This window comes from Mizuhopecten yessoensis, unplaced genomic scaffold (genome assembly GCF_002113885.1).
Source record: "Mizuhopecten yessoensis strain PY_sf001 unplaced genomic scaffold, ASM211388v2 scaffold7461, whole genome shotgun sequence".
In the NCBI taxonomy this organism is placed as follows: domain Eukaryota; kingdom Metazoa; phylum Mollusca; class Bivalvia; order Pectinida; family Pectinidae; genus Mizuhopecten; species Mizuhopecten yessoensis.
The window spans coordinates 451,375-475,024 of record NW_018407059.1 but is presented as its reverse complement, the minus strand read 5'-3'; the positions used below and the strand labels follow the sequence as shown (position 1 = coordinate 475,024).

The window sequence follows — 23,650 nt, the reverse complement described above, 5'->3', positions numbered from 1 at the left end:
TAATAGTGCAAACAATGCTTTTAAAGGGGTATAACTTCATCCATTTTTCATACTCTATTCACAACCCCTTCGTTATTATGTGTACCAAGTATGATTCAATTTGGTGCAGTGTTTTAGAAGGAGATACCAATTCATGTTCTTATTCATATTCATTTTGTCTACAGACAGATAGATGCATGGACAGACAACCCAGCCACATTATAACCCCTCCCCCATATTATACATTTAGTGTTCTTGTAGGAAAGCACAACTCACTAGGACCAAGCTCGAGTGAAACATTTATGGAAAAACAAAGTGTCATTCTTCCCCAATGCAAGAGCACTAAATAACTTTATTATATAAATACTAATATAGAACAATAACACAACAGTGAAGATGAATCTGACTACCGCACCATTGTTGTCTAGTTCATCAACTTGGAACTTAGATGTGGTACATGTACCTCTAGCTTATTTTTCTAGAAAAGACTCCGCATAAGAGAAATATGCCTGGAGAAACACTAGATTATATATAGATACTTATCCCTTGTTGCCTTCTGCTCTTTTCTAATCTTCTCCTGCCCCCTCCAGAAGTGTAGCCTCTTCCACTTGCACATTTTTTATCATCACCACATAAAGATGCCTCCATCCAAAAGAACACCGACAGGTCAGTAAGGGCCCCGCTGTGACTGACTATATATTCCCCATTTAAGAACAAAGCAAAAGCTACATGTACATTGGCCATCTTGGTCTTTGGGGAATAGGTCATGGGGTTATTCACATAGGTGATCTGTATTATTTGCCACAATGCCTTAAAAATTAAAAGTATGAACAAAATTGTGTTCATAGAACAGAAGATATAGCCAAATTTATTGATACAACCTGTGATTTCAAAGCTTTGAAACCTTAAAAGTATTATATAAAGTAAAACACTAAGAGAAATTCGTGTTTGTTTGGTATTTTATCTGAAAAATTAGCTGGTGTCCATTGTGTAGACACGGCCATAGCCTTTTACACGATGTTATTTTAGATAAGAATACATTACGATGAACATGTGTATATTTTCAAATGGACTTTAACTGTCATTTTACAATACCAGAAAGCTAATAATATTGCATTTTAGAAATTGGACAAAATGTACCCGAAGTGTTATTACCTATTATACATAATCTATAAAATCTACCTTTTTCCAAAGGGTCAACAGATAACCCTTGGGTAGTAAACTTTACAATTTAAATCTAAATTATGGACATTTCCTTCCATCAAGAGTACTAGTATTGGATTCTAGTAAATCTGAGTCTAAAGAAGACTTTTAAAATTTCAGCCAATATTCCAATGGGCCCTGCTACTCCGGACCAAGGAGTGAGTCAAGATCTTACTTTCTAATAGCATCAAATTGATATCTCATTATTATTTCAAGCAAATTTGAATTATTTCCTGTAGAGTCAAAATCAAAATACAAATGTATGCCTAAAAAACATAATTTCTCTATATAAACTACATTAAACTATATCCCCTCTAAAAGGAAGTCCTGATGACGATGGGGCAATTTTGATAAAACCCTTAGGGACCTTTCTGTCCACCTGAACACCTGAATATGAAGAAGATTTTTGAAATATTGGTCAATTTTCCCTTTGAAGCCCTGTATATCCTACCCCTCAGGGTAGCTGCGGAACCTAAATTTACAATTGGATACCCTCTTTCACAAAGAAAGATTCTTATAAAGTCTGAAAATAAAAGCATACCTTGTGAGACTTAAATAAAAACATTATAATAAAAGTTAAATAAAAAAATATATAATAAAAAGCAGTTTTCTAAGTGTAAAATTCTGCAGGGCTAGTCCAGGATTTCACTACAGTATCTGATTAAGCTGCATGGTCAATGGAACTGTCCTGGCCCAAATGTGCTAAAGTTATGTATCCAAAACAAAATTAAGGGGAGGCTAATGTATATATAAATATCAATACTTTAGCTACAGTTAAATATACCCAAAACGAAATGAAGGGGATGTTAATGTAAATATATATATTTTTTAAATAACTGTCCAAGATCCAAAGAAGATTTCAGTTACATCACCCAGTCTTAGAATTTAAATATAAACACCGTATGCAAACCATTATGATTGCCTATGGGTCTTCATCGTTAAGTTTGAACACTGAACCACTTTAATCAAATTACTCCTATGCTAGGAGGAGGCCATTCAACCGTGTGGAGTTTTTGTGGGGATTTTGGCCCCTCTATTTGTACAATTTTGAATTCCCACTTCCTCACAATGCTTCCAAGCAAATATGGATGCTATCCCATTATCTTTCTCATAGTTCTACTTTGTAGGTGTTCAGTGATCCATGATTCCTTGGTGGTAGTTACCCCAAAGTAATAAAAGAGTGAAAATAAGTACTTGAGTACCCGAAACTTGAATATATTGAATAGTTGTAGATTGTTATAAAAGATTAAATTATATTTCTCAAAACAGAAAGGGAATTACGGACAATACATCTAAGTAACTGTTGTGAAATATGCACCAGAACAGAAGCGGGTTGACAAATATACATAAATACCATAAGATATTTTCCAAACGAAGAAAATGAAACCAGAATTATGTGAAGCAATATACAAATTGGCTTTTAGTTGCATCAACCTTCCATATTGAGATTTTAACTTTTGTTACAGTCAAATCTGCACTTTCCGGTCTAAATAAATTGCAGAATTCATCATAACTAATCGTAATATTTAATTGTGTTTGAATGATCAAATAAATCTGTATAACTTTATGTAAACATGCAAAAACAATTGTGGATAAACTTGATGATGAAACTGTCGGTCAAATTTTAAAGACACATTTTGTTCAGTACCTCTTAGGAATCAAAGGAAATGATCTATTGTGTATTCAACGGATGTGGAAAAACCTCAATTACATCACAGGGGTTCGTTACAAATGTCTGAAATACACATATGCTATACTGATAGCGGGCACTCTGAGCAGTGCGAGCCGTTATGGCAACAAATGTACAGAAAGTACTGGAACATGAGAATGAATTGGTTCTTTGCTTTATATGAAGGCTTCACAAACTTCCGTTCTTCCAGTCGCACAGGCTTGCAAAAAAACGACAACATACGTTGCTCCGTGCTTGCATTGATGTTCAAAACAATTAGTTTGACATTTTCAATGAATATCTTTTTGTCGTATCCCCGGCAGATTTTTATGTTCAGAAACAATTCTACAATTGTTTACAAGTCGATGTTACTGATGAAATCCATCAATGTCCAACATATTATTTTGATATTTTCATTTTTCTCTAACTGAAAATTGTTTCCATGGAGTACTTGTGCTTGGTTATTTGTCCTTAGTTTCATAATATAACATCAGTTGCTACTGATAAGTCCGTTTATATATATCAGGCATACGTATTTTGCATTGACAAATGCCGAATCGACGTTCACAACTTATTGTGACGCGACTGGGACACCACTGTTAACACGCGTCATCATATAAGGATGAAAATACAGTCGCTGAAGCAAACTCGAATTTTCTGCAGCTATACTTTATAATTTATAATATTTTGATTACACAGTTCAGTGCACATTTTCTTTTATGTGTAACTACATTGTAGGCATGGACACAAAATGGATATCTTTGAGGAAGTGTACGTGTTTCATGCATTTATGTTACTTTTAAAAAGTTCTTCTGAAGTCATTTTAACACAAGTTCAAATACAAAGAAATTTTCTTTCTGAATTTTTCAACAAACACAAAGATATTTTTTTCTTCTAAATTTGGATCTCGGAATATTGTCATAGATACTATTTTCATCATTTGACATTGACTACTTTACATGTATGCCATACTGATATGGGTCACATCACATAGTGTATGTTTACTTGTGCTGTGACCCCTGTCAGTATAGCATTTGTGTATTTAATACATTTGAACGAACCCCTGTGACCCATGTCAGTATAGCATATGTGTATTTTAGACATTTGTAACGAACTCATGTGTCGACCCGGGCCCTGTGCTAAGTTTTGAGGTGGTGACAACAATATTCTGCTTTGACAAAACACATACCTAATATACATCGATGAATGGGGAATTTATTGATCCAAAGCCGACTAAATTATCACCAACAGCTGCTACATTTCGTCAGTAGAGTACTCGGTGCGTGATCTAAAGGTGTTCGCTAAGGCTATCCTATAATACATGTGTTACAAATATTTTCTAATGCGTTCTAAATTTGGTATGTATGTGTATTATGGTACTGCGAACTCAACTATGACATCCGTTTTCTAATTAGACAAAATGGTCGCCATATACTGTTTTCTGATTGGTCGAAATTGAGATATTGTTGGATTTTTGTGAAAATTGGTTTATATGGGTAATACGGGACTGCGAATTCAACCGCATTGGTTACGTTGCCATAGCAACAACATGGAGGTTCTGATTGTCGAAATTTAGATATTGTTTGATTTTGATGAAAATTGGTATATAGAGTTTTAGGGGACTGCGAATCTCAATCACAAAGGTTTCGTTGCCAAAACATCCACACACAGGGTTCAGACTGGTCGCAATTTAGATTTTTTTCGAATTTTCTAAAATTTTGTATAGACATTGTATTAATCATTAAGTGGTATCATAAAAATAGCAGATATTTGGGACGATGAAAGAAGGAATTTAAAGAATTTAAATACTAAATGTAAACCGATTGTAACAGAAAAAATAATAAGGGAACTCCATTGGAAATGTGTACATAAATCAATTTATACTGAATATAAACTCCATGTTATGAACAGATCCAACGGTATATGTACTATGTGTAATATTGAATTAGAAACATTGAGCCACCTATTTTTTCATTATAACTTTGTTACTCAAGTGGTACAACTCATACAGAATTCACCTGATTTCTAATTTAGATTTATTTTTAGGCCTATACTTTACAAAGACATGTCATGAATATACAATAAACAGTGCATTTCCATAGTATCTGAACCGTTTTCATTGTGAAACGGAAGAAATGTTCATCGTTTCAGAGGCGGCCAAGTGCAAAATATTCGTTTCAGATCACAATTATATGATACAGTGTAAAAAGAATCTGTCATTCGTTTCCCTTCATATTAGATTGATGACACTCGTTTTGGATTTTTCATATTTGTTCGCCAGAAGCTCGTGAAAATGAAAAATCCAAAATCTTGTATCATAAATCTAATATGAAGTGAAACAAATCCGCTATATACGGTTATCCCATTATTATAATTACAAGCACCTCAGAGTTCAGATAATTCATCAAAGCCATACGAGTAAATACCTAGAGCTATTCTCTTAAAGAGTGTCACAAGTTTCTCCTGAGATGTACAATGTACCCGTGTATACTGTGTACTAACACTCCTACAAATAAAAATGTAATTTTTACAATCAGTGACACAAATGAAGAGAACAATAAGCGGTATTATTGAACGATAGCAAAAGTCAAGTTTTTATAATTGCCGCCAACACACCATTACACAAAGTGTGTTTCTATCTGAATCATCTTGCACAATTTAAGCAAATTAAATATGAAATTGCAAAGTATTTAAAATTAATTATTTAATGAACACACATAAAACTGACAAAGTTTAACTGAATATTGCATACGGTTTTTACGTGACCGGTATTACAAAAAGTTCGTACATCTCTGCTAAGAGCTACATTATTGTACAACAAACTAGAAGCATTATCCAATGCCACCCACCAACTTCCGTCACAGCAAATAATCCGGGTCAATCCTCGAACAGAGTATAGTATATGTCAGAACATATGGTATCTAATCTACTTCTGTGATTTTGATTTCAGAACCAAAGTGAAATGATATGGTATGCTTATTTCTGATTGTGCACCTTTATATTCCATATATCGTGTAAGCGATGCCACATGAACCAGATTGCGTTCAGAAAAATATAAATGTATCAAGAAATAATCTTTAATTATGAAATTGTTTTCTATCTGTCTTTGGATAGTTTAATTTCTTCAAGCGTCATCGAAAGTGTCCAATGTACATTTTTGTTCTTAATTTAAAATCCTTTTGTTCTCGTGCATTCTCGTGCACGATAATTGAAGCAATATTTTCATATTACATACCATATGTGTCATTTTGCTAGGCTAGGTCATGTGATTTGTGACAAAGAGTTTCTTTCGAGATGTCAATTAGGCTTCTCCAAACGATGTCGTTGATTGTTTCAAACTCAACTGTTTTCCGTGTTTCCATAAGGAAGCGGTACTTGTTGTTTTTTCATCTCCTCTGTCGACATTATCTAAAATACAGAAATAATCATACCAAAAACAAGAAATACAACATTGCTTTTCGTTTTAAATTTGATCTTTACTTTAAGAGACGTTGGATTAACAACGTTTGGAAATGCCAAAATCATGACAACTTATTATATAATAAAAGCGATGCTGGGATAAGAAATGTATTGCACAAGGCTTGTATCACCGTGACAGGTAATATCAGCCTCAAGTGAAGTCTTGGATTATGCTAAATATTTAGGAATAATACTCAATATCACACATGTATGAGGTCAGCGGATGCATACTTGTTTCTATGATTAAGATTAACGGTATTAAACACCAACTAACGAATATTATGTAAGTTTACGAAACGAAGTTATAAACCAGCTATCATAAATATGAATATCATTATATTTCGTCGGGTGGGTCAATGGTTTGTAACGAAAAACCTTACGTAATTTAGATTCCACATGAAAATAAAGTAACACTTTTCTCAATAACGAAACAATGATACTATGCCATTAGTCCTAATATTTGAATTTAAATTTACTATTCATTCAGCATGAAGTAAAGGTTACCTTAGAGTAAAAGTAAAACTAGTATCTATAAAGATGTAAGTAGTATTCTAACATACAGTTGAAACATATAAGTTATTCATACGGAAATAAGTAGCAATCTAAATGTACATCTAATAATGCTACATTTTGTGTATCTAGTGGAGACAAGATAATATGCGGATACCAGAGTTATTTGAACTTTGTCCACACGACTTAATCTGTTTATCAAGTTTAAAGAAGATTTTATTTTATAATTGTTCGATTATTATATTACTATGGCTTTTCTTTATAGATAAAGTATCAGTAGAGGCAAAAGAATGTCACATACACATATCAACATTTCTTTATATTCACTGTGATAAGTTACAATAGAAACGTTGTTTTGATAAGTGTATGTTAGAAAGTATGCATGGCTTAATAGTATAATAATATTCAATCTAAAGAAAATATCTTGATATTCCTGACCTGGAATGAGTAAAACAGTGTGAGAATTCAGATAATCGATTCACGTCTTCGTTGACTTGCTCATAAATGGAAACACAGTAAAAGTGTTATGTGTTACACCACCAGAGAGGCATTAACTCTATTTTTATTCAAATACGTCATATATCACGGTTGAAAATGCAATAAAATTGTTTACGCTCTGCGCGTTAACATACCTGTATTTTCCTTTTCACGGCGTTTATTAGATTTGTTTTCCTGCCAAAACTTTGCCATGCGTGTAACTCTGTCTTTTGTCATCATATGCATAAACTGCTCTTCCCTTTGTTCCTCAGTCATTAATAGCAGAACGGCAGGAAGGAAGTTAGCACACACAAACACCATCGAGTTAATGTTTAACACAAAGCACATCACTATATCATATATCTCTACGTCACCAGTCAGCATCAGTACCAACGTACAAACAGCGATGAGCACTAGACTTATTGTAGAAGACCACATGACCTGATTAACCTCCGGTTCCTCTTTACTACGCAGTTTATACGAAAACGTGATAATGAAAACTTCTATTATCACGAACCAAAATGTCGTCATATACACAGAGTATATTTCCCTACAACGAGAAAGAAAAATTCTAAATATTTCAAAAACATAATTTATCTCTGAATCGCATAATTATATTTAGATTACGCTGTTTAATTATAGCATTTTGTACTATGTATTTCCGTAATGTTTTATCACTTAACTAACTTAGTTATGAGGATATTTTCTTTTGTATATCCGTTCAACACACGTGTCTTACTAAATGACAGCACAACGCCAATACAAAATATTCGAGTAAAAACATTAAAAGGATAAGAAAATAATAATTGAGGAGAAACGAAAAACAATCACGAAAACTGAAACAGTCTAAGGCAAATGTGGCAGCCATCATAAATATATATTTAGTAATGTAATTACAAGAGACAATTACATTATTGATAATGTAATAAAAAATAAAAAATCATATATGTGTTAAAAGGAATACATTATCAGTAATGTAATTAAAAGGAATAAATATATTATCAGTAATGTAATTAAAAGGAATAAATACATTATCAGTAATGTAATTAAAAGGATTAAATAAATTATCAGTTATGTAATTTAAGGGAATTAATACATTATTAATGACTACATGTATGTGCATGTAATGAAAAGGGTGAAATACATTATAAGTAATGTAATTAAAAGAGTAAACGTGTGTTTAAATACATATTATGAGCCTGGTGAAACTTTTAAGTATTTTCTAGTGTGTGCAGGCTACGGATGTTTCTATACATTAATTATGCACATGCAATATTACAATATTTATAATAGTATAGCGTAGATTGCGACGGGCTCGTCATTCGTTTCTGTAACGAAACTATGCTTTTGCGAGAAATATAGAAAAAGACGGGAAAGAAACATTAGTTTCTTGATTGATATCTGAAAACGAAAAAAAAGGATAATATGGAAAATGAATTGAAATATCAGCTTGTTCACAATCATACCAATTAAAATCCCGGGGTGAAGGTATCCGCCTTTGCGTATTGCAGAGTTATCTTCTCTTGTGGGCAGGTATTGATTGTTACGTCATTGGTTTGTGTGAGAAAATTACGTCGTTTTCTCAAAAATTGATGACGTTACTGTCACAAACCAATGACGTAACAATCAATACCTGCTCACAAGAGAAGATAACTCTGCAATACGCAAAGACGGAATTAAAAACAAACGAGACAACTAAATCAGTAAACAGCTTTTGTCAACAACAAGCGTGTGATCATCCTTCATGAAAGGTTCACTTCTAAAATCATTTCAGCCAATTCTTGGCCAACAAAATTTCTATTTATTCAAATATGCTAAAGCACGTTTTTGTAAAAAATAATTAAAAAAACTATTGAGAATTTAATGGATCATATACGGAGAGGAAAATGACCAGATACGTGTATGTTTACAGGGCATTACTAAGGAGACTGAATAATTAGGTAATATCTTCATATTTAATTCAACTATACGTGATGTGGATATCACTGTATAAGCCATACAATATAATAGATCTTTACATAAGGAGCTATAAGGAAATCTTTGTTTATGTGGCTTCAGATGAAATCTAATCAAACACATCTCCCGATGCATTCTATAGATTGGTAGTAGTTTGACATTCTTGTATTTTGAAACATAAATATAAAACTCCCAAATATTTTAGGGGTTTGAACTCAGGATCTTATAAGGTCTGTAACTGATAATCCTACAGTAAACCAATGTTGCTACCAACGACCTGTAAATGCACAGTATCAAAATAAATGATGATTAAATTTTCACGGAAAAGACTCTGTGCCTTAAAAAATACTATTTTAGAAATTCCTTGATCTTCATTATACAAGACAGAGTACTAATAGACCAAAACAAAGCTCCGAGATAGAACTTTTCTCCGCCATTATTGCTTGTAAGGTGATACACTTTATCATAATTAACTGTTTTCAATACATTTGTGACACAAAACTAAGACCAAGAGAAAAACAAAGATTGCACGTACTTATCAAAACTGCAACGCCAAGTGATGGTCACTTCGTCCACATTAGAAATTTCCCGTATGCCAGGAACAGTCGAACTGATATTGATGACGTCACTCTGCATCCACTTGAAGAACGCAATTATTGTGGGAACCAATAGCAACGGTATGTAAGTCAGAGCAAAATCCCATCGCGGTACACGGCTTTGTTGCAGGCCAAGATACGAACGTAAACATACTGTCTTGTTGATTTTCACGATCAGAGAAGCATTGCTTATGGCGTATGAAAGAGCTGAAAATTAATAAATTAGTTATATACATGTGAAAAAAAAGAAAATCATGATTCAAATCACAGTCAATAAAAATATATTAATATTACTCCAAAATCGGCTAGTTTGTGTCACAAATATTCAACTTATTAAAAAGATGTACAGTGATATATATTTATAATGACCTCTTATGGGAAAGAGTTAATAACGTAATCACAATAAGACTTACTAAGCAGATCATAATGAAAAAAACAAACATCTTTGGGGTATTTTAAAATGGTTGATATCGGCAAGTGGTTTTATAAATAAGTGGCATGTTTCACTATTTGGACGATTTATAGTGAATATATTTCTTATAAGCTAACCAAATATACTATAAATAATATTCGCCTTTTTCTGCAACAACAATAACATTATAAAATGAAATATATAGGCAGATATAGTTATGCTATTGCCATCAATCAACCGTATACTTATATTGACGTATGATCGAATCGAAGTATTATTCATTGTTGAAGCATTTGTCGACATGTCACAGTGATCATTTGTTTTCAGATGAAGCCTTATCAGGACAGCGGCGTTTACAGAACTATAGAATTCCGCATTAACGATTGTTCAGTTATTGCATCTGTCGTCATCACTTATGTGTGCTTACATAGCAGTGATCATCCAGTTTGTACGAAATTACTTTTTTCATTTAATGGTTTGCAATATTTTCTTGTTAACAAAAACAAAAAAGATCGCTTGGATATTCAAGCAATCATAACAAAACATTTTTATTAAAAGTCATTCAAGACAATAAAAAGTTTTGCTAAAAAATGTTGATGGACGGACAGACGGATGCCACTGTACAGCATCTTTAGCTCACAAGTCTGTCCTTTGGACTAGGTAGGCAACAATTGAAATGGAGAGTAGAGAGTTACTTTGTAAGAAATTAGACCGAAAACATTCACATTAAGAAGAAAGTATTTAACAATTATAAAATTGCATCTAGTTGTCGTCACCTGAAGTTGAAACATGCCACTGAACCAACAAGAGTATTTTTTAAGGTGTATGATATATTTGAAAAAAAATATGAAAGACTGTTAACTTTCAAAACCTCTATATAGACCTAGGTTTATGGCGCCTCATAGATAAAATCATTGTTTGAAAGATGACACAGATCAGTACACTTATATAATTCAACCGGCCTAAAATTGGCCTGAAAGAAATTTCGTGTGAAATTGACTTTAATTTAAATTTGACATGAAATTCATGTCTTTTTCAGGTAAATTGTACCTCAATAAATTTTGCCTGTGTATTCAAGTGGTGATGTTCTACTTTTGAGTTAATTTACACAATCGACTTCTTAAGGTACTTTAATAACAATATCCTTATTATAAGTCGACAAAACTTAGTCCTAGAATTTACATTTTGTAACTGTCCAGGCACGGATACGGAAATTGCTTTTCAGCTACGTATGTACAAATAAATATTTTGCTTGATCAAACAGCCGACATAAGCAATACCATCATAGTTTTGACATACAGTTAACCTTGTCGACTTTACGAACAACACTGTATCATAATATTACCACAAAATGACGTCATCAGATAATGACCGCACCCCTGTACCCTTTATCTACAGTTCAAGCAGGTGCAATGTAATCTCTATATAATATTGTTATTCATAAGTAACATTAATATATCTTTCCGACACTGGTACATCAGGTCACATATGTTGTAATTTCACTTATATGTTAACGTCATGCAAATCTCTGTCTAATATGTACAGGTGTCGTATCCACTCTATTTAATTTGGTTACGACAGTTGATCCCTTACATGTACCATGTCTGATATGGTCACACATATTAGTGTGTTGCCGTCAAGAGATGACCCACTAACACACATTAGGGAGAACAGATACAACTTGAGGGTAACAAACAAATCAAAATAGCCATCGTTCGTTTTTTTGATGATTTAACCTTTGCCCCCAAACGTCAATCACATGTAAGTTTTATGCGCTTGTGACAATGCATTGAAACGTCACCTGCATGATTTAATATTTCTGTATGCATCATATTTATCAGAGTTATTTCCCTCTAACCATATATTGTTAAAATTAATTCAAAGCATTGCCACTTTATACTATGAACCTTTCATCTTCGTTTGCCTGATGATGACTAAATATAAACAAAAATAACACGATCATCACATTTGACAAATGACAGCTGCTGCGTCATGGGATAACATCAGGGACTTTACTCGAATAAACAATTACACCTGCTAGCTCTAGGGCACCCCTCAAAGACATCACTCGAACAGCACAATAACAAAACAAAGCCTCTAGGTTTTAAGTCAAATACAAATAGTAGTAATAGAAGCATTTTCGGACAATAGATAAATAATAAAGATTAACGTACGTCAGTTTCATGACAACAAAGCATCATTTGTCGGGAATTTATGTGTTCATCAGAATACAAATAGAATATTGGTGTAATTTTCCAGGCTTGAAATTCATAGCCCTCTTTTCTTAGCAGTTGTTTTTGCATAAGTTGTTAGATAAAATGATCCATTGCAGTCTTGTTGTAAAAGGTAGGTTAATTTTGAAACACAGCCGAGTGCCTTTCCAATATTTTGAGGTTTTTGAATTCGGTTTAATACAATAATTATTAGGAGACTTTTATTAAGCCTTTAACGGGTAACCATTATTTTTGTTTTTAAATTGTTCTCTGTAAAATGATTTGTCGAAATATCATACACTCGTTAAGGAAATTGAGCAATCAATTGAGTTTGAGGAAATTCTTTAAGAAGATGTCAAACTGTAATACATTTCCCTTACCTGGAGCAGCGACCTGTAAAGTACACATCAGTTTGGTTTGTGAGAAGAGATGGCAGCAGCTAGATAACGTCATAATTGAACAGCCAATCAGAATTCCAGTATCAGCATCAGCACAGATGTTAAACACTTTATGTTTGTAAAACTTACATAGAAAGTAGGAGGCTATTGTAATAAACATAAATGAAATGAAGATCAGGAGAATATCTATAACACCAAGAGCAGTAAAAAACTTATGTTCCAGAATAGGGCCAGCTGATCGTAATGACGTCACTCGAGCGTCATACGCATTCACAAAATCGGGTTCCAAGCAGATCCGGCAGTCGCCAAGACAATCAGAGGCAGGCATGACACGTAACCCATTTCTATAGAAACTCAATTTCCTCATATCAAGTGTAAGCTTTCCGCTTTCAAAATTACCAACCTATAAAAAGAAACATTGCATAATATTTGTGTATGCCTACTATTATATTGCAGTATGAACCCGTTTTTCAAGTCAAATCAATTATCAAATAAACTTAAAAAAGCCATCAATAAAATATTAAAAGCATTGGCTTATATAGTTTATTGAGATAACCAATGGTTAAACGTATCTATTAAAATAAAATGGGAATACAAAATAGTATGCCGGGGTTTGAAGAGAAATGCATGTAGTTCTTCCTCAACATTTAAACAAATAAAATGGAGAGAAACACATTTTAAGTTGAGCAATTGCTTGATAATTAATAAGTAAAATGATCAGACTTACGTCTACTAGTCGGATTCCTCCGTCAGGACTCTTCTGAACATTTGTTACTATCAGAGCTGTGGAAGCGGTGTTTTTGTCCCGGAACTTAAACGGTGTACCTCCCGGTGACGTGAAGTTCACTGCACTGAGATACCGTTCTATGTTATTGTAAAATATAGCTCGGTCTCCTTTAATGCACTCGTACTTATCCGTTTTGCATTCTCTCAGTAGACCATGGAGTGCATGCCCCAAGGAGAAGACTGAATCCAAGATGCCGTTGATGGATGGACTTGGAATGACGTTACTTCTAGACAGACGTTCTGAATTCGAGCAATCTTTGGCATAGGTGTTAGATAACCGCAAATTGCAGGCGTTTGATTGCTGCCAAAAATTAGCAAACCAAGGATCATTTGCTTTGTCTTTAATGTTAAGGCTTAAAAAGTAGTTCATGAATTGGTCATTTATTTGAACAGCTTTGCGGGTCGAAAGCACGCCTGAAAAAAAGAGATGTTAGATATTTTAATAATACATGGCTAATAATAAGGTTTCTGTCTTTCTGAACCTCTTGATTATAAAGCAAAGTCCTTATGAATAGGCCTGCTGGTCATACTATTTGTTGTGTGAATACTTTGATGCAATGTTATGCAATAATGTCTGAATATTCTAATTCCCTATAACGGCAAACAACCTTTGGTTCTGCATGACATAAAGACAATAACACGAGCCAAGCAAGAAAGTTGAGCGAAACACAGACACAGGTAATTGCACCTTGAACATTTGGTAATCAAAACAGTGTGACAAAAATGAATAACCCTTCATCATACAGCAGTGTCATCCTACTAGGTCTCATCGGTGATGGTCAGGGTCAAAGTGTTAGATATCCAAATTGTCTAAACTGCTGTTAAAACAAAATGGCATGTGCGTAAAGCCCCTTTAATGACGCATTTAAAACTTTGGAAGAGTACTAGTTAATTTAAGATTACATAATCGGTGAGGAGTGTTTATCATTAACCGTAATATTTCAAACCATGTGTTCATTAGAAAAAGAACTGAATTCGAATCTATGTATAATGGTATATAATAACTTAAAGAATATTTTGAATCGTACCTATGTCTTGTTCTGATAGATAGCTCTCCAAGTCATACACTTCAAACGGGAGCACGAAGAATAGCCTTCCTAACAGATATAATACTCGTGCCACCGTTAGTACTTGCTTAGCGTTATTTGGTGGCATAACGAGAATAACTGCAGTAGCGCCCTCTACTTCCGTCATGTTGACCAGTATAGACCGCGTTACTTCAGACGAGGCTGATTTTTCCAATATATTTCGGCTTGCTATACATATTCCATTTGCTTTAAATATATCTCCCAGATATTTGACAACGCTTTCCATAAAAGGATCGTAAACTACATGGATGTAAGTCCATCGTAACTGCAAGCTTAGTTCCAGAATATAGTCCATTTCTGCAAATGGAGAGAGCACCGTTCTGAACAGACGTGGATGTGGTTGGCCGTCGCTTACATCAGCCCGCGACGATATTATCTGGAAAGAAAAAAAAATCGGTGATAATGATAAAGGGAAAACATTCCTGATCTTCCATGGTGTTTTCCATGGAGCTTGAATCCCAATCGAAAACTTAAGTTTTGTCGCATTATCATCTGATGCACTCCTATAGATTTGGAGAAATGGTCAGCTGTATCCCACCATATAATCGTACAAATACATCTTATGCTAAGGCCCAAGATCATTGAGGGAATTGTTCTTTGTTCCCTTCTTTTGGGCATCGAAATACTAGAATTTGCTGTTTGCATGCATTTATTATAATATCAGGGCCCTGCGCCCCCCTCCCCCCTCCGATCACAAAAGCCCAATCGCCAACTAACTAATGTGTGACAATGATTAATATTTACTTTGATGATAAGTTGTTAGGACTACCGTGTGGTCCTGCACGATTTGAATTAAGATCTGTATCATTTCATTTTGTTGACGGACTATTATTATCGTAGTGTGACGCTTTGAAGATAATGTGTTTGGTTTATGTTAAACTGATGACGGACAGCTAAGACTATCGTGTGGCGTGGTAAATTTTCACTATAATGCTATGCCATTAAGTCTAACGTATGAAACTGCATGAGCTTACTGTGTTGATGGGCTATTATAACCTACATGTACATAGTTCACATTATCAATACCACACGTATATATGAAATTGCCTTAATTATATATCTTTTATTGTTGATATTCTATTCTATAATTGTCTTTTCGGCAAACATCATTTATTGGTACCCTTATTAATATTCAATTTGCTTCCCAAAAACTTGAACCAAACAACAGTGATGGAAAGAAGACGTCAAGAACTGAATGATGACGTTTAGTTGCAAAATCATAAAATTCAACACCTGGTATCATCACAATGTCTGATTCACAATCGTATGTGTTGATAGGCCATACAAAATTATAGCGTTTCCATTTATGGTTTCATTGTGCTGATTGGCCAGATTTACTCTTATGATGGGTCGTTCAAACCTATGATAGTCCTAAATAACAATCCGTGTTACACATACTTACAACTGGTATTTCGACATCTACTTCACGCGTTGCCGTTTCAATAGAGATAGCCTCTCCTACGGCTTCGCCTCCGACGATCCCGAGAATGGTTGTATTTGGACGTAGTCTTTTTGTAGGCAGTACTAAGTTTGGTAACAGGACACTTTGTACGATATTTTTTGTCCTTGTGGCGACACCACAGGTGGGGAATACAGCTAAACCAAGCTTCACATTTGGTAGCAAAGTGGTGCTGTTGTTGATGACAGTTACACCCCAAACCATCGATTCCATTACTTGATACCCATTATTGTTTACTCGCCCGGAACACGTGTCATCGTTTTCGCGTTGAAAGAGCTTCACAAAGCCGTACAACATTGGATCACCGTCTATGTACACGTAGGGTTTACCGAAAATCTCAGGTGGGACGTGTGCACATGTATCAGAGCTGCAGTCTGATTTCCTTATATTTAACGACAAAATCGAAAGATCACTGGATACACTGAGCGAGCCGTCCTCAAAGGCACCAACCTGAATAAACAATAACACTATAAAATTAATTTGGATAGCTCTAAAGAATGTGTTTCTTATGCATACATTTTCAATGCCGATTGTCTTATCGTTGGAAAATTCAGGTGATGTTTGAAAATATAATAAAAATATTGTTTGCAAATCTAAGTAACAGTTTCAAGTAACATAGGGAAATATAGCTTAGCATCAATACACAACTATTCAGAATAAGCATATTGATAAAAAAAACCATTTGAGTCGACAGTTGAACTCATGTAGCTACCAAAATGTTAACACGACTTATTGACTTACATAAAAAAGAAACCTTTCGAGCAAGTATATAATATTCAAAAGATGAGATGTTGCATACAATGTGTAGATTGACATGTTTCAATTATTAGTCTTTTGTAAGAATTAGTTGTAATAAGTTGAAAATATAGCGAACAACTGGTTGGAAGAAATTAAACACGACTGTTGAAATAAAAACAAAAACGAAATGCTACATTACATTCTGGTATTCAATGCTAATTTGCTCTTCATCAAAGACAACCCGGTGGATTCCAAATGATGCTGGTCCATTTCCTTTGCTATCAAAACGGATATTCTTTCCAGTTGAACCCGAGAAGTGATATTGGAGTATATTGTTCCGAAGTCGACTTGCTAAATGGCTCTTTGCATCTGCACAGAAGTCTCCTAAAGGACATTTATTATGTATAATCTCATCCAAACCTGCAGCAAGTGCCTTTATGGAATCAATGATAAGGTAAGCATCGTTGTGACTAAACATGTCGGAATGTAACTTGTTACAAATATTGTCAGTCTCGTCTTTGTCAGTTTGGTTCTGGCACGTTGACATGAGATTCAAAAGCTCATCCATATAAACACCTTTGGTAGGGTTGTTGCTTTGCATTTGAGTAAGTTGTCGGTTGAACGATGGAACAGGATATGTTGCAATTCCTACCACGAACGCCCAGGGTAACAGTTTAGCAAATGGTAGTAAATCGTCGACGTGTAAAGTAGTGAACCACGAATTACCACCAATCCAAATAACGTTTTGAACATGTCGTCTCCTCATCGCTCTAAACAATGGCACTAATTCCCTAGCCTCGGCAAATGTCATCAATACGGTCGTTGAATTAATATTTCTTTCAATAAATGTTTCAACTAAGTAGTCCATATCTGAATCGTTTTGACCGACTTCCTCCGTTATTCGCACTATGTAGACGACTGATATATCAAAAGTGTTGGCTGCCTCCATTGCTTCAATAGCGCTTACGTCATTGGGATGTACATCGGTATGCAAAATCCCTATGTACTTGACTCCAAGGAGTTTAAGTATTTGAAACATCACGTTTATTTCCTCCCGTTGGTCTGGCACCATTCTCATAAAGTCAGGATATATTTCTTTGTTGCTGAATTCGGAGTCGGATGCTGTTGCGCTAATCGTTAGTAGACCTTTACTATGAAGATAACCTGCCAAAGGTGCGTATTCGTTATAACGAGTGAAGCCGACAGCTCCAAACATTTGGGACGCTACATGAAAATCAATTCCTTTCTCTGTATTTGCACTATACATCTGATCTATTTGAAATATCGTACGGTCGGCAAAGGAACAACTGTCGATCATGATGTAACCGAGGGAAAGACCGGGAAGAATTGCTGTGTTATTGTTGATGATATCAACTCCGTAAGAAACTGCTTCTGTAAAAACAACCTGGTCAGGGTTGAGGTCACCACATCCATTTGGTGTGTTTGCAGCTTCGTGAACTGGTAATACAGCAAGTAGATACACATCCGCACGTTGGGAGGCGTACACGTCCTCCATTATGTATTTTCGACATTCCCAGCGCCAAGGCTGACTTGTCGAAACAACACGACCACCAGTGGGCTTATCGTCTTTGTCGTAGAAAACAAAAGGCGATGCTATCTCGTTTTCATTTTCAGCAACAGTCATGGTCTACAAAGCAATGATTGACTTTATAATCAACAAAAAGACGTTGTATTACTATACCAATGATCTTTTTTAAACAAGTGGAACACAAGTCAAACATATTGATGTTGAAAGAATATTGATAAAGTATTTACACTCTTACTTTAAAAACTGTATTTAGGGAACAGATTATTTTGCATTGAGTCCGACAGTTATCATCGTTACATTACTGTTAGTTTTATTAGATGGTACAGTGTATTATTATTGCGTATTTTCTGTCATCAAGAAACATATGTGTGTTCGTGTGGTACCGTTTGTACATTTTTTATTTGTTAACGAAACGACAATTTATACTTCAATAGACAACTTGAATTTCGGAGATTTCGCATTTTTAACAAGAAAATCCATATTTTTGACAAGACATTATTAACAAAAAACACATCGAATCATTAGAAGATACAAACATTACGTACTTTGACCCAGGCCTTTGTATAGTTGTCCCCCTGGTAGCTGTAGACAGAAATATTCCTCATGTTGTCACGAAATACTCCCAGTAGAGACTGCCGAATACATATATAAGGGACATCGGTAGTGTTTCTCGCAATACAGTTTGTAATATCATGCTTTGCCAGGTCCAATCCATACAGCAGAAGCCGTAAAGCTGTCTCTAATGAAGGGACCTCCGATGTGCCGTTTCTCTCTAAACAAATATTCATATTCTGTTTTTTAAATAACGGTCACTCGATCGGGTTTGTCAAATCAGTTATCACATTGCCTATTGCAAATGTTTGTATATATTGCGGTGATTCGATAATCTTATGTAGATATAGTAATATGGCGATGATAATATTGCAATTAACATACCTGTGTAAATATAATTACAACATGCTATGTCTTGAGAGTATTACGCAATCGAAACTGCGATATGTTTCTGATGAAGAGAATAGTACATGTAGTCGCGTGGACAACGTAAACAAGTAAACTTCTGTGCAATACGTCACTACATGTGACGTATCACACAGTTTCAGTTCTCTGTTGTACAGTGTGTGTAAGTAGTGAATAAGCGGTATATATGTTGGTGTATATGGTGGAGTGTGACAAAGAGAGAGAGAGAGTAGGCATTTTATACGAATTAATTTTGTTAATTAGCTGTAATAAAACCAAAATTAATTGTATACAACAGTGTTTGTTATCCACAGTGACGTTTGGTTACAGAAAGTTATTTCTAGTATTACCTCAGATAATCATAAACGACGAATTACTCTAACCTGATCAAATATAATATATCCAACAAATCATCAAACTACACCTAAACATCCAAATGTGGGAGCACAAACCGAATTTCTCATAAACCAAAAGGTATTTGAGATATTGACAAAAGAGAATTTTACGACTGACGAATGGGCGAACAACGGAATGAACTGCGAGGGACAGTTTTCAGCATCGGCAAATACGTAATTTATTGAATTAAGATGTAGCAAAGGATTTGTACTTTGAAAAGAGTGGCAATTCAGAAAAGAACAGAGTAAGGGAGACAACATAGGTCGACCTTAACCAAGAAGAGGTGAAAACAAGATCGTGAAAAGAATAACATTCTTAGTCGGGTAAATAACATAACGTTATTTACTGTGTGTAAAAGGAAATGCTAAAGTGTTACTCATCGTATCAAATACCATGGTTTTGATTTTCTTAATGTAGACTAGTACACTCTACATTAAAACACCATTACAAAACAAGTGTCACTGCATGTATATATGGACAATTAATAGTTAAAAAGCGTAGTAAAGCAGGTATCCTATCGAAAGGCTTGCATATCTAAGAGTAATATTAAGATTTTGTTCCTAAACATTGGAGAGTATATTTGATTGTAAATGAGACGTTATGAAGCATTTATCACTACACTCGAGTAAATAGGCTAATAAAGCAGGTATCGCCTAAATAGACAACTATATTTTATAGTTAATACATGTCAGACAAACATGCAGGTAGATAGTACACTTTAAAGTAAATAAGAAGTTAAGGATAAGGTATTGCTATATATGGAGTTGTACACTTAGTAAATAGGACGTTATAAAGTAGGTATCGATACACGTAGATTAATATACTGTTAATTTCAAGTATTCTTTGATTTTTTTCGTTATAGTTGTTTTAGTATTTATTAATTCTTTTAAACATGAAAAGATAGAGGTTTATAACAACATTTATCTTTGATAAAGTAATCTATTTGAACTAACCAGATGCTGCTAGGTGTGTATGGTTCCATTCCCGGCTTATTGTAAGTGTACCTGTAAAAAATACAAACATAACCAGTCAATAATAACGCAAATAAGCAACGCATTGCATATACAATTAATGGTGTTTTTTCATACACTATAATACAAGTTATCAGTTCAGAAATAACTCGGGTTACACATTCAGTTGTTAATTCAAGAGCGCACCTTAGCAATACTGATGTTTGAAGAGAGACATCTTTATATGATAGAATCCAGTAATATGGGTACACATGTGTGAAGAGAGTATCATACACTCCAGTAATATTAGAACATATGTGTGAAGAAAGTATCATTCACTCCAGTTATATGGGTACACATGTGTGAAGAGAGTATCATTCAATCCAGTAACATGGGTACACATGTGTGAAGAGATCATCATACACTCCAGTAATATTAGTATACATGTGTGAAGAGAGTATCACACACTCAAGTTATACAGGTACACATGTGTGAAGAGAGTGTTATACACTCCCGTAATATGGGTACACATGTGTGAAGAGAGTGTAATACACTCCAGTAATATGGGTACACATGTGTGAAGAGAGTATCACACACTTCAGTTATACAGGTACACATGTGTGAAGAGAGTGTTATATACTCCAGTAGGATGGATACACATGTGGGAAGAAAGGATCATACACTCCAGTAATATGGGTAAACATGTGTGAAAAGAGTATCACACACTCCAGTTACACAGGTCCACATGTGTGAAGAGAGTGTTATACCCACCAGTAGGATGGGTACACATGTGTGAAGAGAGTGTTATATACTCCAGTTATATTAGAACGCATGTGTGAAGAGAATATCATACACTCCTGTAATATGGGCACACATGTGTGAAGAGAGTATCACACACTTCAGTTCTACAGGTACACATGTGTGAAGAGAGGGTTATACACTCCAGTAGGATGGGTACACATGTGTGAAAAGAGAATCATACACTCCAGTTATACAGGTACATATGTGTGAAGAGAGTGTTATACACTCCAGTAATATTAGAACACATGTGTGAAGAAAGTATCATACACTCCAGTAATATGGGTACACTTGTGTGGAGAGAGTATCACACACTCCAGTTATACGGGTACACATGTGTGAAGAGAGTGTTATACACTCCAGTAATATTAGAACACATGTGTGAAGAAAGTATCATACTCTCCAGTAATATGGGTACACTTGTGTGGAGAGAGTATCACACACCCCAGTTATACGGGTACACATGTGTGAAGAGGGTGTTATACACTCCAGTAATATTAGAACACATGTGTGAAGAAAGTATCATACTCTCCAGTAATATGGGTACACTTGTGTGAAAAGAGAATGATACACTCCAGTAATATTAGTACATATGTGTGAAGAGAGTGTTATACTCTCCAGTAATATTAGAACACATGTGTGAAGAAAGTATCATACTCTCCAGTAATATGGGTACACTTGTGTGGATAGAGTATCACACACTCCAGTTATACGGGTACACATGTGTGAAGAGAGTGTTATATACTCCAGTAGGATGGGTACACATGTGTGAAAAGAGAATCATACACTCCAGGTATACAGGTACATATGTGTGAAGAGAGTGTTATACTCTCCAGTAATATTAGAACACATGTGTGAAGAAAGTATCAAACACTCCAGTAATATGGGTACACTTGTGTGAAGAGAGTATCACACACTCCAGTTATACGGGTAAACATGTGTGAAGAGAGTGTTATACACTCCAGTAATATTAGTACATATGTGTGAAGAAAGTATCTTACACGCCAGAAATATGGGTAAACATGTGTCAAGAACGTATGATAAACTCAAGTAATATGGGTACACTTGTGTGAAAAGAATGTCATACACTCTATGGGTACACTTGTGTGAAAAGAATGTCATACACTCTATGGGTACACTTGTGTGAAAAGAATGTCATACACTCTATGGGTACACTTGTGTGAAAAGAGAATCATACACTCCAATAATATTAGTACATATGTGTGAAGAAAGTATCATACACGCCAGAAATATGGGTACACATGTGTGAAGAGAGTGTCATACACTCCAGTAATATTGGTACACATGTGTGAAGAAAGATATCTGTCTTATACTCCAGTAATATGGGTACACATGCGTGAAAAGAGTATCACACACTCCAGTTATACAGGTACACATGTGTGAAAAGAGTGTTATACACTCCAGTAGGATGGGTACACATGAGTGAAGAACGTATCATACACTCCAGTAATATGGGTATACTTGTGTGAAAAGAGAATCATACACTCCAATGATATTAGTACAGATGTGTGAAGAAAGTATCTTACACGCCAGAAATATGGGTACACATGTGTGAAAAGAGTATCACACACTCCAGTTACACAGGTGCACATGTGTGAAGAGCGTGTCATACACTCCAGTAATATTAGTTCAAATGTGTGACGAAAGTATCATACACTCCAGTAATACAGGTACACATGTGTGAAAAGAGTATCACACACTCCAGTTATACAGGTACACATGTGTGAAGAGAGTGTTATACACTCCAGTAATATGGGTAAACATGTGTGAAAAGAGTATCACAAACTCCAGTTATACAGGTACACATGTGTGAAGAGAGTGTTATACACTCCAGTAATATGGGTACACATGTGTGAAGAGAGTTTCACACACTCCAGTAATACAGGTACACATGTGTGAAGATAGTGTTATACAATCCAGTAATATGGGTACACATATGTGAAGAGAGTATCACAAACTACAGTTACACAGGTACACATGTGTGAAGAGAATGTTATACACTCCAGTAATATGGGTACACATGTGTGAAGAAAGTA

The 23,650-nt window shown here is 34.8% G+C and overlaps 1 protein-coding gene across 1 annotated transcript in view; it reads right to left on the bottom strand.

Moving 5' to 3' along the window:
• Positions 1-5,118: 5,118 nt before the first annotated feature.
• Positions 5,119-23,650, bottom strand: part of LOC110453563 — a 24,017-nt gene continuing 5,485 nt past the window's right edge. The window contains exons 4-13 of the mRNA XM_021502541.1: positions 20,799-20,849; positions 19,038-19,264; positions 17,143-18,591; positions 16,149-16,655; positions 14,687-15,122; positions 13,600-14,072; positions 12,855-13,275; positions 9,789-10,056; positions 7,453-7,847; positions 5,119-6,259 (exon numbers count right to left, since the gene is read on the bottom strand). Coding sequence (XP_021358216.1) covers positions 6,153-6,259; positions 7,453-7,847; positions 9,789-10,056; positions 12,855-13,275; positions 13,600-14,072; positions 14,687-15,122; positions 16,149-16,655; positions 17,143-18,591; positions 19,038-19,264; positions 20,799-20,849 — 4,334 coding nt within the window. The 3' untranslated portion in view covers positions 5,119-6,152. The remainder of the gene's footprint in view (positions 6,260-7,452; positions 7,848-9,788; positions 10,057-12,854; positions 13,276-13,599; positions 14,073-14,686; positions 15,123-16,148; positions 16,656-17,142; positions 18,592-19,037; positions 19,265-20,798; positions 20,850-23,650) is intronic.